General features: G+C 41.8%; 3 protein-coding genes across 5 annotated transcripts in view; all 3 read right to left on the bottom strand.

The window, feature by feature from the left end:
- Positions 1–279: 279 nt before the first annotated feature.
- On the bottom strand, positions 280–1,324 carry LOC148177744 (uncharacterized). The gene is made up of 2 exons (XM_088032437.1): positions 857–1,324; positions 280–811 (listed from the first exon to the last, which is right to left on the bottom strand). The coding sequence occupies exons 1-2, from the start codon at positions 1,302–1,304 to the stop codon at positions 288–290; spliced, it is 972 nt and encodes a 323-aa protein (XP_087888563.1). The 5' UTR covers positions 1,305–1,324; the 3' UTR covers positions 280–287.
- A 314-nt stretch (positions 1,325–1,638) lies between these two features.
- On the bottom strand, positions 1,639–3,489 carry LOC148177743 (tyrosyl-DNA phosphodiesterase 1-like). Its single transcript, XM_088033397.1, has 5 exons — positions 3,141–3,489; positions 2,943–3,095; positions 2,627–2,722; positions 2,055–2,573; positions 1,639–2,008 (listed from the first exon to the last, which is right to left on the bottom strand). The coding sequence occupies exons 1-5, from the start codon at positions 3,356–3,358 to the stop codon at positions 1,639–1,641; spliced, it is 1,356 nt and encodes a 451-aa protein (XP_087889523.1). The 5' UTR covers positions 3,359–3,489.
- Positions 3,490–4,950: 1,461 nt separating this feature from the next.
- LOC148177742 (fasciclin-3-like) overlaps positions 4,951–13,144 on the bottom strand; it is a 76,074-nt gene continuing 67,880 nt past the window's right edge. The window contains exons 2-7 of one of the 3 annotated variants that reach the window (XM_088032430.1): positions 9,235–9,540; positions 8,328–8,660; positions 7,018–7,344; positions 6,712–6,825; positions 5,619–5,649; positions 4,951–5,569 (exon numbers count right to left, since the gene is read on the bottom strand). In XM_088032430.1, coding sequence (XP_087888556.1) covers positions 5,257–5,569; positions 5,619–5,649; positions 6,712–6,825; positions 7,018–7,344; positions 8,328–8,660; positions 9,235–9,540 — 1,424 coding nt within the window. In that variant the 3' untranslated portion in view covers positions 4,951–5,256. Of the gene's footprint in view, positions 5,570–5,618; positions 5,650–5,717; positions 6,547–6,711; positions 6,826–7,017; positions 7,345–8,327; positions 8,661–9,234; positions 9,541–13,144 lie in introns of those variants that run through there. The other 2 variants (XM_088032431.1, XM_088032432.1) reach the window with 2 other exon arrangements.

Here is a 13,144-nt window from a genome sequence, read left to right as displayed (position 1 = left end):
AACTTATATAACGTTGCGCAGTAGGCAGAGCCATCTAGAAGGCCGTAGATGTTACGTAAGCTGTTTTTTCTTGGGAACGGCATTTCATATGAATGTGAACGGTCAAGTGTGCTCTGTTCCAAATCTAGCAAGTTGACATGTGAGTTTACTTTATTTATGGGTTGGCACCTTGGGAACGTACGTCTGAGCTTTATTTTTAAACGTCAAATATGATAGAGAATGACAGATTTCAAGTATCTAGATAAATAATAACAAACTTAGGAACTGAAATACCCCAAATCTCGACCTTACTTTTTATTTATTATACAGAGTGATCCGATTTTATGTACTTTTCTCATTTCTCGTTTCGTTTTTTCACCCTCGCACCTGCAATGTTCACATTCAAACCACTTCTTTTCATCTTTTGTCAACAAACGACAGTCGCTTCTCCAATAACAGTGTCGCAGGAGTACCAACTTTGAAAAACTAAAAAAATCGCACGTCTTACAACTATACTTCTGTGGTTCTTTGAATCTTGAGATTTTCATTGGTAGATGAAAACAATCGCTACTTTTGATTGGTTGGTGGGCGGTCCTCACATGCTCTAGGAGGTGGACTTGAAGAAGTGTTGAGAACTTGCAGTGACTACACGTGTAGAATTGAGTCTTTGGAATTGTTTCATTACAAATAAATTGTTTGGAGAGTCTGGGGGTGTTTTTTGTCGTTATGCAGGTACCAATGGGGCCCCCATGGATCCTTTTCGAGAGAATAGTTGGTAAGAGTCGTTGGAGGGCTTCGGGGAGCGGTTTCAAGGGTTTCTTCAAGATGTAATCTAAAAAATAAAGAATAGAGTGGTGTCATCCTCAAGAGGACAAACCTGTGGTGAAATTGAAGCGTTTCTTTACTGATGGAGACGTTTTTTTTGGTGTTTTCACCACTCCTAAGGTCGGGGGGGTGGATTCCTTCCACCTAACGTACGACTCCCCCAACAATTCCTTTAAAATCTCCCTCTTTTTAAGACAGTCATCCTTAACACCTTCTGGTAAATGAAGTTTAGGTACAGCGTCTGGTTTTAACATACACCGGAAATAATAGTTGGGCATCAACAACTTCTTCATTTTGTACGTTTCGTCGTAGTCATCTTCAGTAAAATGCAACTCACAGACCCATCCGTTGTTGCTTGGGGTAAAAATCGGTTTTATTGCGTTGAGCCACGCTTGGTGCAACTGGGGAAACTTGGAGGCGTTGGGAAAACGGAAGTAGGAGATGTTGCGACAAGGGGTGCTGAAATTGGGGCATCCGCGGACCACACATGAGCCCCCCATTTGTCAACTGTCAACTGTCAAATTTGAGGGCCGGTTATGCAGGGTTCTGTGCAGACGCGCTTGGGGGTTTTCCCAAGAAACGTAGAAGGCAAAGAAGTTAGGGCTCCAGGGGGCTGCGTGCAATCTCTTATTTCCTTATTTGTCAAATTTGTATAGTTATGCCTCAAATATAAAGGTTATGATTACAGGTTTCTGTAATTCAAGTGTGTGGTTCAGTCGTTTTACAATAGGTGGCGCGGAGACATTTGACAAAAATTTATTGAAATAAAACGAGAAGCTTTCATTTTTGATACATGTTGGTAAACCTGAGTTGCGATCTAGGAACGTATTTACTTTATTGATTAAGTCGCTCTTCCCAAACGGACCACGGATGATCCCTTGGCGAGTACTTCTTCAGAGGGACGTCGTAAATCAGTGGGAAAAATTTCCCTCCGTGTTTGAATTCCTGTGGATGCAAAACCCGAAAATACTTCTCGTTGAAGAATTTCGGGAAGAATAAAACCCCAATTTCGCAGTTCCTCACGAATACTTTTCCATTCTTTTCAGGGTCTTTGGATTTCCAAAGTTGGCCCCAAGCTCCTCTGTTAATATTCCCGGTGGTGAATAAAAACCACGCCATCTTGGTGCAATTTGGCGACAATCTACAGTAGGTTTTTGTATGTGGGATGATTCCAGTTCTGCCAATACCATCAGCCTGCCAAGCACTGAAATTAATTAGTGATACCAACTGTAAATTATTGAAAATCTTACTATAGATAATTGTTCAGCCATTTTTGCTTGTTATGAACATTCCGACTGTAGCGTAGCCCCGTCCCGACTTGCTCACTCGGAAATTCGCCGTTCATCACTTGTTTCCACGTGGGAAAAACAATCTTGAGATTATTACCACCGTTCGGAAGCAACTTCTGGGCAAAAAACGACATCAACCAGTCGTTGGGGGAAAACCCGAACTTGCCCATGTTCGAAGCTTGGGCTACAAGTGACCATAATTCGTCCTCAAGAGTTGTCAGAGTACAATGTTGTTCAATCAGTCGTTCCATTTGGTTCAGAGGAGTATCGCGATGGTCCACTTGGTAGAAACCCGGATATGTCGCGATTAAGAACACCATGACGTCACTAAAGTCCGCCATCTTGACATAGTCGATGTAGGGCTCCAAGTCTGAAAGTTGATAGTGCGATAGGAATCCAAGAAGATCTCTTTTGAAGTTGGTCGGGGATTCCCCGGAAGCGTCTGATGGGAGCTGGCGACATTTGGGGCTCACCCAGAAGCTAGAATTCGAGATTAGGTGCTATGGGTGGGTGTGTACTGTATAGAAACGTACCCATGGTGGAAGCGGTTCCATTGACTCTCATAGAGGTTGCCGCTGGAAATGACGACGCGAAGAGAGTTGTCTTCGTAGACATAAATGCTCAATTTTCTGAAACGAGAAAATAGATATTTACATAACAAGTGCGGAAAGTGATCAATTTCGCACGAGTGCGAGAGTGCCAGCCGAGTGCTGAAATTACACGAGTGCAAGAAAGACACTTTCCGACGAGTTATGTACACTATTTTTCCTACGACCTTTCATTATCAGGAAGAAACCATATGGGTTGTAGGAAAAAATTATATGAAATCTCTGAAATTCGTGAACGTACTCATGCCGGTTGTATCTTTCGGGTTGTTCAAGCCGAGGAAACTTCCTAAGAGTCACATTGGTCATTTTCTCAAATTCTCGAGGGTCTTCTACCGGAGTCTTTCCATCGTCGCCTGAGACAAGCTCGCCATATAGAATCATCACCGGTTTTGTCCTGCAATCATACATTCAGACCAGCCTATAAGTGGTGATGACTCACCCAACGTTCATCTTATCGTATTGCGCCATTAGAAGTTCGATGTCGACTTTGGACACGATTTGTAGAGAACACTTCAGCGTCCCCAAACTTGGGCATAGAAAATCGGTGAAACTCACAGAGTTTTCTGGGCCCTCTGGTAACCCCGGGATGTGGTTGTAGAGTAGGTTGTACGGGGCTGCAGCCTCTAGCTTTTCCGCCATGGTTTTCGAGTTGGCCATCGTGAAGAAAGCTGATGAAGATCTGCCAGGAAATGCTGATTTGGGCGGGGCTACCAACTGTTTTAGTAGGTAGGGACTTTACTTGGGGATCTTGCAGTGTTGCCAATCAAAAGGAAAAGATTCATTGTTTATTTAAATTGTTTTTTTGAAGTTCAATGAGAGATATGATACAGGAGTGCAACCTTCAACTGCTGATTGCAATCTTACTTATTATTTGACAGTTTATTTTAATTTAGCTTCTTAAACTCAAAGATTTACCATTAAAAATTTGAATGTCCCTCTATTGTGTTGGATTTCCACTGGACTTGTGACTGTCAAAATGGAGGCGTTCCGATTGGTTGTTGCACTTTGTGAAATTCTGATTTTTGATTGGTTACTTCAAGGCTAATGGAAACTGTATTGTTAGTTGCCTATACTAATCAATTTATATTAATCGGTAACATGCAAAAAAAATGTAAGAATAAAAGTTGAATTCTTTAACAAATTTTTATTTAATTTTGACATTGTATGACGCACGTCGCTTTTATCCTCCAAAAAGAGATCGTTTTTCAAATTTTTTTAAATGCGATTTTCTCGACAAATCTTTGCAAAATTAAAAACAAAAACCAAAAATGGATTCAGGAGACTCAAATTATAGGAATGACAAAATTTCGTGTCGATAGGGAAACTTTCACATTTCACATCGAAAAAACATCATGGTTTTTGATCGATTTCGACGAAAATTAAAATCGCTCTAAAACCAATTTTTTGCATTAATTCGGTCTTCAGGAACACGAATCTGAAGTTAGTTTTTCGATTCAAGGCCTCGTTGTTTTTTTATCCAATTTTTAAATTTTACTTTGTATCACGCACGTCACTTCTACCTTCTGGCAAAAGTTCGTTTTTCGAGATTTTCAAACGCGATTTTCTCGGGAAATCTTTACGAAAATGAGAAACAAATTCCAAAAATGGGTTCAGGAGGCCTAAATTATATAAAAAACATAGTTTTGCGCCAATCAGAGAACTTTTACATTTTACATCGAAAAAACATCAAAGGGGTTAGTTCATGGTTTTTGATCGATTTCGACAAAAATTAAAATCGCTTAAAAACCCATTTTTTGCATCAATTCGGTCCTCAGGAACACGAATCTGAAGTTAGTTTTTCGATTCAAGGCCTCATTAATTTTTTATCGATTTTTTAAATTTTACTTTGAATGACGCACGTCGCTTCTACCTTCCAACAAAAGTTGTTTTTTTGAGATTTCAAACGCGATTTTCTCGGAAAATCTTTAAGGTAATGAAGAACAAATTGCAGAAATGGATTAAGGAGGCCCAAGTTATGTAAAAAACAAAATTTCGTGTAAATCGGAGAGATTTCACATTTTACATCGAAAAAACATCAAAGGGGTTAGTTCATGGTTTTCGATCGATTTCGACAAAAATTAAAATCGTTCAAAAACCGATTTTTTGCATAAATCGAACCTCAAGAACACCAATCTGAGGTTATTTTTTCGATACGTAGCTTCAATAAGTTTTTATTGCCTTTTTAAATTTCACTTTGTATGACGCACGTCATTTCCACCTTAGCCTCCTTGACGAACAAAAATTCCATCTTACTTAAATCAATTGTTTATTAAAATCGTTAAAAATATATAAAAAAAATCTGTAATACTTATTAAGTACATCGAGTGACTCAACTTAACCTATGGACGAATCTCATCATTTTCGAGTGCTCTTAAATCTAACCTACTTATAACCGACGAACGTGTCGAGCATTTGTACAAAACATTGCACTTACGGCGCTACTAACCTAACATCCACAAGCAAAGATGCAAAGGCCACTTCGTACAATAAAACCAAAAAATATCAAGCGACAATCAATCTCATCTCAGTAGCCTCCAATAAACAAAACCCTATCGTTACGACTTATTCTCGCCATCCTGCGGCGTGTAGACAATCTCAGCGTACTCAGTTTTATCACTGTCGTTCTTCACCACCGGCTTGACTCCACTCGGATTGACCAAGTCCAACTCCGCGTAGACAAGCGCGCCTTCTTGTGGATCCTCCTTGTTCTCGGCGGTGTCGAGCGGTTCTTTGACCTCGTCGTCGAGTTTCTTAGGCTCCACGTCTTCGGTGGAGGCGACTTTGTCCTTGTTTTTCTTGAAAAACTGAGTTAACTTGATGGGGAAGTGGAGGTCTTTGTGTCGGACGTCGGCGCTCTCGGTATCACTTCTGGGGAATTGTAGTTAGATGGGTGGTACGATTTGGGGGAATTACTTACGATTCGCCGAGGTTTCTCGTGTCTTGCCGCTCTGTAACGAGAGAAATGGTGAGTGTGTGTTTCGCGAGCGACTGCAACTAATCGGAGTGAAACGAGCGGTTATCAGATAAATTTATTTATAAAACAATTTTATAATTATCGCTCAACTTATCTCTAAATATTTAAGTACATATAACATACAAAATTTTTACATTAATATCATATCTTGTTTAAATTTTTTTTATAATATAATCTTAATATATTAAAGAGCATAGTCATTTGTTTCCGTAACAATACAGGAAGTTCGAAACAGTTTAAACTAATGGAAATAAATAAGACGACGTGACTTAACCTAAAATGTAAGAAATCTAACTCATTTATTGTCTTATGTTACATAAAATATACACTAAAATTAACTGGAATGTATAAAAAAGCTGATTGGACGTTGGTGCGCAGGTGCTGCGCACGCCCCGCCCTTAACCTCATTTTGATTGTATGGCAGTAATCCATGTAATACTTCAATGACACCTTAAATAATGAGTATTGATAGCAAGATCGGCATCATGAGAGAGACAAAATAACAGAAAGTGGCGGCGATGGCGCCACCGTATGACATCACAGTTACTTAACTAGAGATGGCGCCATCGTCGCAACAACTATAATATCCACGACACTCAGTATTTACATCTAGTTAGCTTTTTTTTGGATAAACCTATCAGATCTAACGGAGCAGTCATCAACGTAACGAAAATTGCAAATCAAGTCCTTCACATATTCGTTCATTAAACCTCAGTGTTGATTTTCTTCTCGTCTTTTTTGACGTCGTTGCCGTTGATGTACTCTTGGGAGGCTTGGTGGTGGGGGTTGTCCACGCCGTCGCCGCTCACCCCGTCGACGGTCACGTGGTGGCTGCTATCCCCCGTCGTGTAGTCGATCACTGTGGCGCCATCTACAACAAATAAAAGCTAACTAGAGGCGACTACATGCACCAATCACCATGCACTAACTACAGGCCCCTTGCCTCAATTAGCTTTTATTTGGGTTTCAACATCGATCACGACAATTAATTGCAGCCATTTTAAGGGTTTCTACGTTGGAAGGACAGAGAACTTACCACTGAAGCACCATCTTCCGGTCACCTTCGCGAAGATCAACACGAACACCACGAAGAGGACGACGAGGATGGCGATGACGATCCCGATGATCCCTCCAATTCCCAGCTCGACTCCTGCAGGAATCACAAATTACTTTTTGTTATACTCAACAGATGGCGCGCGCTCCGCTCTTACCGTACAGACGCAAAAGACGAGTTTGGTGCAAGAATTTGTGAATGCCTGCGAGGCAGCATGAAATTGCAAAGTGCTTTATGCGCGACAAATGACAAGGGTGACGTTATAGCCCATTACAGCACGATAATTACCTTCGGGTTCCGGACTGGTCGAAATGATGATCCTGTAGTCGTAACTTCCCATATCGTTATACGCCCGTAGAGTGTACGATTTTTCCGTATCCTCCTTGCTGATGCCGGCGATCCGGAGACTGGCGTCGTAGCGACCGCTTCCCATATCTTTCACTTCCTCCGCTTCGAGTCTTCCGGTTTGGTCGTTCTGGTTCTCGCGGATGCGCTCGCCGCCCACGTCCCACTCCACGATGGGTCTCGGGTTCGCCTCGATCAAGACGGTGATCAATCCCGCCTGCCCCACGATGTACCCGAACTTGTGGATGTCCGGCTGCGGTAAGGGCGCGTCTGGAAACAAATAACAATCCTCAAACAGTTTGTTCCGTGATTTTACACCCATTTTTAGGGCAGTTATCACAGCTTAAAAATCTCAAGGTCATTGAGTGAAGTTGCTGCTACGGCCCTGAAATTTTGGTGACAGAATTCCTCCAACCCCTTGAGCAAAAGTATGTAAAATCAACGTGATCCCTCAATTCTTACGTCATTTATTGAAGGGGAACACAGCACAGTGTGGTTATATTATGGATGTCTGGCTGCGGCAAGGGCGCGTCTGGAAATGAATAACAATCCTCAAATAGTTTGTTCCATGATTTTACACCCATTTTCGGGGCAGTTATCACAGTTTCAAGATATCAAGGTCATTGAGTGAAGTTGCTGTTACGGCCCTGAAATTTTGGTGAGAAGTTACCTCCAACCCCTTGAGTAAAAGTATGTGAAATCAACGCGATCCCTCTCAATTTATTTGTCATTTATTGAAGAGAAAAAAAGCGCAGTGTGGTTATATCCCCCCAGTTTTAAATCTGCAACTTCAGCACAACTTAGATTCGCCAGGTTTAAATGCAGATTTCTTTTCACGAGCGCACAACTTCAGAGCCCTCATATTTCCAGCGTCTCTGTATATTTTATTTTCCCCTGCGCTTCGCCTTCTTTATATTTTAAGAACTCCATAACAGATTTATGTACTCTTCATTTTATGCGAACATTTAAATGGATACTAAACAAAAATTTTATTGTAAGTGCCTCTCTATAGTCTTTAGTATTGATTACTTCGCCAATAAAATTCGTGGTAACGGCCACTTGTCGACCATATTTTCTCACTTTTGAGTAATGGCGCTTTTACCGCTCTTGATGCATGAAATACTAATAAGAAAGTCCGTGAAGCACCGCTCTGAATGAAAATTGCCTCAACGGGCCGTGGTTGCTGTAACTTTGAGAAACCGTGCGTTAATTGACGTCATTAATCAACGATTCTAACTAAAGATACACCTTACATTTCACATCAAGCTGGCGCATCGTTTCGGCCCGTCCGTTCGGATACGCAGGATGGAACGCCACACATCTCAGAAACTTCTTGTTGTCCGACGCCTGTAGCGTCCTCGTCATGTTCTGTATCTTTGACTGCAAACTTTCCTTCGCCAAGTCGATGATCGTCGGCATGCTCAGATCGCTGTTGAACAACGGCTCTTCGTTCAAATACCAGGAGATGTTAGCCACCGGTCGTCCATCCCGCACGATGCACGACGCCTGCAGGACGTCGTTCAGTTTGTAGATGTTGACGGAATCGGCGCCCCGACTCAAATCCATCTCTGGAACCTTGGGAGCCTCTGAAATCGCCCATTAATAGCTATTTAACAAACAAGTTGGGTAATGAGGGCGATAATGCATTGCGTGTATAATTGGTTGCCTATAATACAATCATTCATTAATGGCTCACTTTAATGCATGATTTCAGATGAAAAATCATGCATTAATAGAACTCAGAAACAAACGATCACCGGAAATAGCTATTTAACAAACAAGTTGGCTAATGAAAGCGATAAATGCATTGCGCGTATAATTGGTTGCCTATAATAAAATCATTTATTAATAGCCCACTTTAATGCATGATTTCAGCTATTCAGCTATATAGCTATTTCCGGTGATCGTTTGTTTCTGGGTTCTATTAATGCACAATTTCAGCTGAAAAATCATGCATTAATAGGACCTAGAAACAAACAATCACCGGAAATAGCTATTTAACAAACAAGTTGGTTAATGAAGGCGATAATGCATTGCGTGTATAATCGGCTGCCTATAATAAAATCATTCATTAACAGCCCACTTTAATGCATGATTTCTACTATCTAAAAACATAAGATCGCCGAAAAAACTGCATTTCTGCGTGTTTTTCGTACTTACTCGCTACGATCAAGTTGGCAACGCCTATGTACTCCGACGCGTCATTGTCCGCCCCCAGCATGCACGTGATGGGGCCGTTGTTCTTCTCCAAGACTTTGTTTATCGTAAATCCGCATTGGCCCGACTGTAATCCAGAGCCGTAGTAGACCGCGTCGGGGTTGGGCAGGTTCGGCTTCAAGTTGAGGGCCTTCAAGTTGGGGATTTCCACCCGGCAGTACTGCAGGGGCACATCCACCTCACACATGATCGTGACGTTCTGGCCGGGGAGGACCAGCACCTCTCGAGGGGACACTTTCACTTGAATGCCTGCAAACAAAGGAAACGTCAAGACGTAGTATATAGCAGGAGCGCGCTCAGCGAGCCAAGTATTGAGCCTAGTTGGGCCGAATAATTGATGAAAGCACCCTTTGTTAACACGACTAATTACTCCCAGCGCATTTGAATAATAAATGACATTCAACCCGCAAAAACTCCCCAACCCTCATCTTGACCAGACCCACCGAATTTCGTTACGTTACGTTACGTTACGATCCCCGATTGACCGGAAGTCAACCGATAACTTCGAATGCACGGGTTGTATTCCTGGAGCCCCATAACGCGAAATAGAACCGCGAAAACAGATTAAAGATTGATGAAGCGGTCGCCGAGTTAGGCCCGGAGAACGTGTCTCGTTTCCGGTAATTAGTTTACAGTAATGCGCAGACACTTCCGGTGGAGCTATTTTAATCAAATTCGGTGGAAACATAGCTGTTGTCGTTCCGGACTCGTGCAGCGATTTTGGTTGATGTGTCGTAATGCGTCGGGGGGTGGCAGGGACCAAACACCCAACACTGGCGCCCAACGCGGGGCCAAGGGTGTAAAATTAACGCCATAAATTTGTAGTTTCGCAAGTTTTCGTTACTGCATCCAAACAGCGTCTGATAGATTTACTATCTATTGCCACTATTCGCATGGGAAATATAAAGTTGCCGTCAAATAATGCAAATACGAGAATAATTTACTGTAACGCGAACAACGAACCGCTTTGCAATTATTATTATTCACAAATTATCGTTATCGTTACATGATTGTTTAACTGTTATGTACAAACTATGGTTGTGGCGCCCAACGCGGGGCAGTGCCCCGCGTTGGGCGCCATTTTTGGGATTTCGGTGGCGTGTGAACGTCACGCGTCATGTCGAGGTTGGAGACGAAACCAATCCACTTTTGTCGTACGCGCGTTGCATATCAAAACCCCCGGAGTCGAGGTGTGAAAACAGATTTAAGATTACTGGAGCGGTTTGGCGGAAATGTGTCGCGTTGTCGACTGGGACACTTCCGGTCTGGCGATTTTCATCAAATTCGGGTGAAAATACGATAGTTCTTCATTGAAGCGACAAGTTGGCGTTTAACGCGAAACAAGTTTTTGACGTTTCCACGACCGCGTCGCAGCCGCCACCTTCAGACCATCTGTGTCTCGTAATTATTTTGTCATATTATACCCGTTTCTGGATTGCTCTTTATAAAGTTGATTTATCTTCGAGTGACATTATACAAAGTTTACGACGACTCCTGGGAAACTTTCTGGAAACATTCAACTTTTATAATTGCATGTTAATAATTTGGAAAGTTTGTCTTTTTGTTGGGGGAAAGGGGATTGGACGCGCACGGAGGGAATTGCTCTCATTACATAATTAGATTCGTTCCGCGTTAATTGAGTGTCGAAACTTCACATTAGCTTTGTTCGTAGCTCGCGGAGTTGCATTAAAAAGGGAGTCGTTATGACACTCAATTTCCTTTACGTGACTTCAGAGAATCAAAATCGTTGGGTAATGGGGGGTATTAAAGCACAATTTCTCCAACTAGTTTACACTTGACAGTTCCGCCCTGTATAACACCCGTTTTGTCACAGCACGGCTTTAAAAGTTGAAAAACAGCCCTCTGTATATATGTATATCATTCAGGATAATTTAACGTCAACACGGCGCTTGTTTCCGACACGACGTCAACAGAAAACAAATACAATAAAACATTTGACGTCCTAAGCCACCTCGGCAAATGATTTTCGTCGTTCAATTGCGACCCGGCACGTAGGGCGGTTTCCTCTAACAATGGGGCAATTAAAGAGAGCCGCCTTCTAGATCGGGCCACGTAGGTGAGATGGGTCGAAACACCAGCCAACTTGATAATTGGAGCCGCAAAACTACGCGGAAGTTTCCCCCCGAGCAAAAATTGCTTTTGTTAACTTTGGTTGGAGCAATTTGCAAGTGGAGCCATCTTGAATGGAGTCCCATTATTGAACCGACTCGCCCACAGGTGTCGTTAACTCCAACCAGAGCATTTTTCTCATTGTCGGAGCGACCATTTAAAGGGTCAACCGAGGAGACATTCGAACAAGAGCGCAGTCGAGTTTACGTCACGTGAGAGAGCCATAGACATACTCGCATCAAAAAATCGCGAGCTTGTATCAATTATTGCGGTTCTTTCTGTTGTTTCCGGCGACATTTCGGTCGTCTGCTGCACAAATTGTTTGAAAGCTGCCGCATTAAGGTTCGAGGGAAGTGAGAGCCAGAAAAGAAAAAGGAAGAGCTTTTTCCCCCTTCGTAACATCTTTTCAAACTAGACCGAACAACCCGGAACCGAACTTTTCCTATAAGCGTGGAAGTTTTTTTATTAAAATCCGGGAAGAGAGTCCGCAGAACACCTTCGACGGACATATTGACTTCTGCGGCGCGACGAACGAAAAATCAAACCATTTTCAATTATCCCGACCTGGCGCCCAACGCGAGGCCGCAAACATTATTTGCCCGAAACCACATTTCCGATTAAATAATTTTTGAACTGGCGCCCAACGTGTTCCAAGTATCAAATCTATACTTGTTCATCCGTAATAATTTCTAGTATACACTCGAGATAAGATTATTCGGGGACGGACGTGTAGTTTACTGGTGAAATTGTATCTTAATCAGTATTTGATCAATCAATTAGGGATATAATTGTTGTGGACTCGAAGATTATAATTTCGCACATTGATGGAGTATTGGCGCCCAACGTGGGTCCTAAGTGTCTAAATGTAAAATCTACATTCCCTTGATTATAGACACTCGAGATAGAATAACTCTTCTTCGGACGTGAAGTAAAACTGCGTTTTAATTTGAACTTTAGCAATGCCTAATCAGTACTAATTAATTAGCGGATAAGTATTATTTGGCTCTAGCATCGTACATTTTAGAATTTACAGTTTCTGGTGTGGTATATCGGCACAATACCCAATCAAACACACATTCGATACACGCTTCCCAACAAAAGCGGAATTGGCGCCCAATGCGGGGCCGCTAAAGTAATTTGCCTGAAAACTAAATTTTTATCAAATAATATTTAGGTTGGCGTCCAACGTACCCTAAGTATGAAATCTATATTCGCCAATTCGTTATTATTACTAATACTTATAGACCCTCTAGATAAAATAATTTTTGGTTCGGACATAAAGATTACTGGTCCAATTGTGTCTTAATTGATGTTTTAATAATTTCTAATCACTTCTAATTGATTAAGGATGTAATTGTTGTGGATTACGGAGTATTGGCGCCCAACGTGGGTCCCAAGTGTCCAAATGAAAAATCTACTTTCCCTTGATTATAGACAGTCGACTTAGGAGAACTCCTGTCCGGACGTGGAGTGAAATTGCGTCTTAATTAGAATTTGAGCAATGCCCAATCATTACTAATTAATTAGCTATATAATTATTTAAATGCTCCAAGATCGTAATTTTCAGTATTTACAGTATCTGGGGTGATATACACAATATACACAAAAAAGAAAATTGGCGCTTAACGCGAGGCCGCAAAAATAATTTGCCTGAAATCCTAAGTATTGAATCCATATTTGAGCATTACTAATTAATTAATGAAGGATAAATTGTGTGCAAAGG

This window comes from Gnatocerus cornutus, chromosome 3 (assembly GCF_029298725.1).
Source record: "Gnatocerus cornutus isolate USDA-ARS CGAHR chromosome 3, icGnaCorn1.1, whole genome shotgun sequence".
Lineage (NCBI taxonomy): Eukaryota > Metazoa > Arthropoda > Insecta > Coleoptera > Tenebrionidae > Gnatocerus > Gnatocerus cornutus.
Note: the sequence above shows the minus strand (reverse complement) of the source record. Positions and strands in the feature narration are given on the sequence as shown.

Bases quoted from the DNA above. Each gene is read 5' to 3' on its own strand.
- LOC148177744 (XM_088032437.1), bottom strand. From the start codon at position 1,304: ATGGGGGGCTCATGTGTGGTCCGCGGATGCCCCAATTTCAGCACCCCT. The intron at 812-856 runs GTTTGTCCTCTT...TTTATTTTTTAG, and splicing joins ACGCTTCAATTTCACCACAG to ATTACATCTTGAAGAAACCC.
- LOC148177743 (XM_088033397.1), bottom strand. From the start codon at position 3,358: ATGGCCAACTCGAAAACCATGGCGGAAAAGCTAGAGGCTGCAGCCCCG. The intron at 3,096-3,140 runs GTGAGTCATCAC...GTATGATTGCAG, and splicing joins TACGATAAGATGAACGTTGG to GACAAAACCGGTGATGATTC. The intron at 2,574-2,626 runs GTACGTTTCTAT...CTCGAATTCTAG, and splicing joins TGGAACCGCTTCCACCATGG to CTTCTGGGTGAGCCCCAAAT.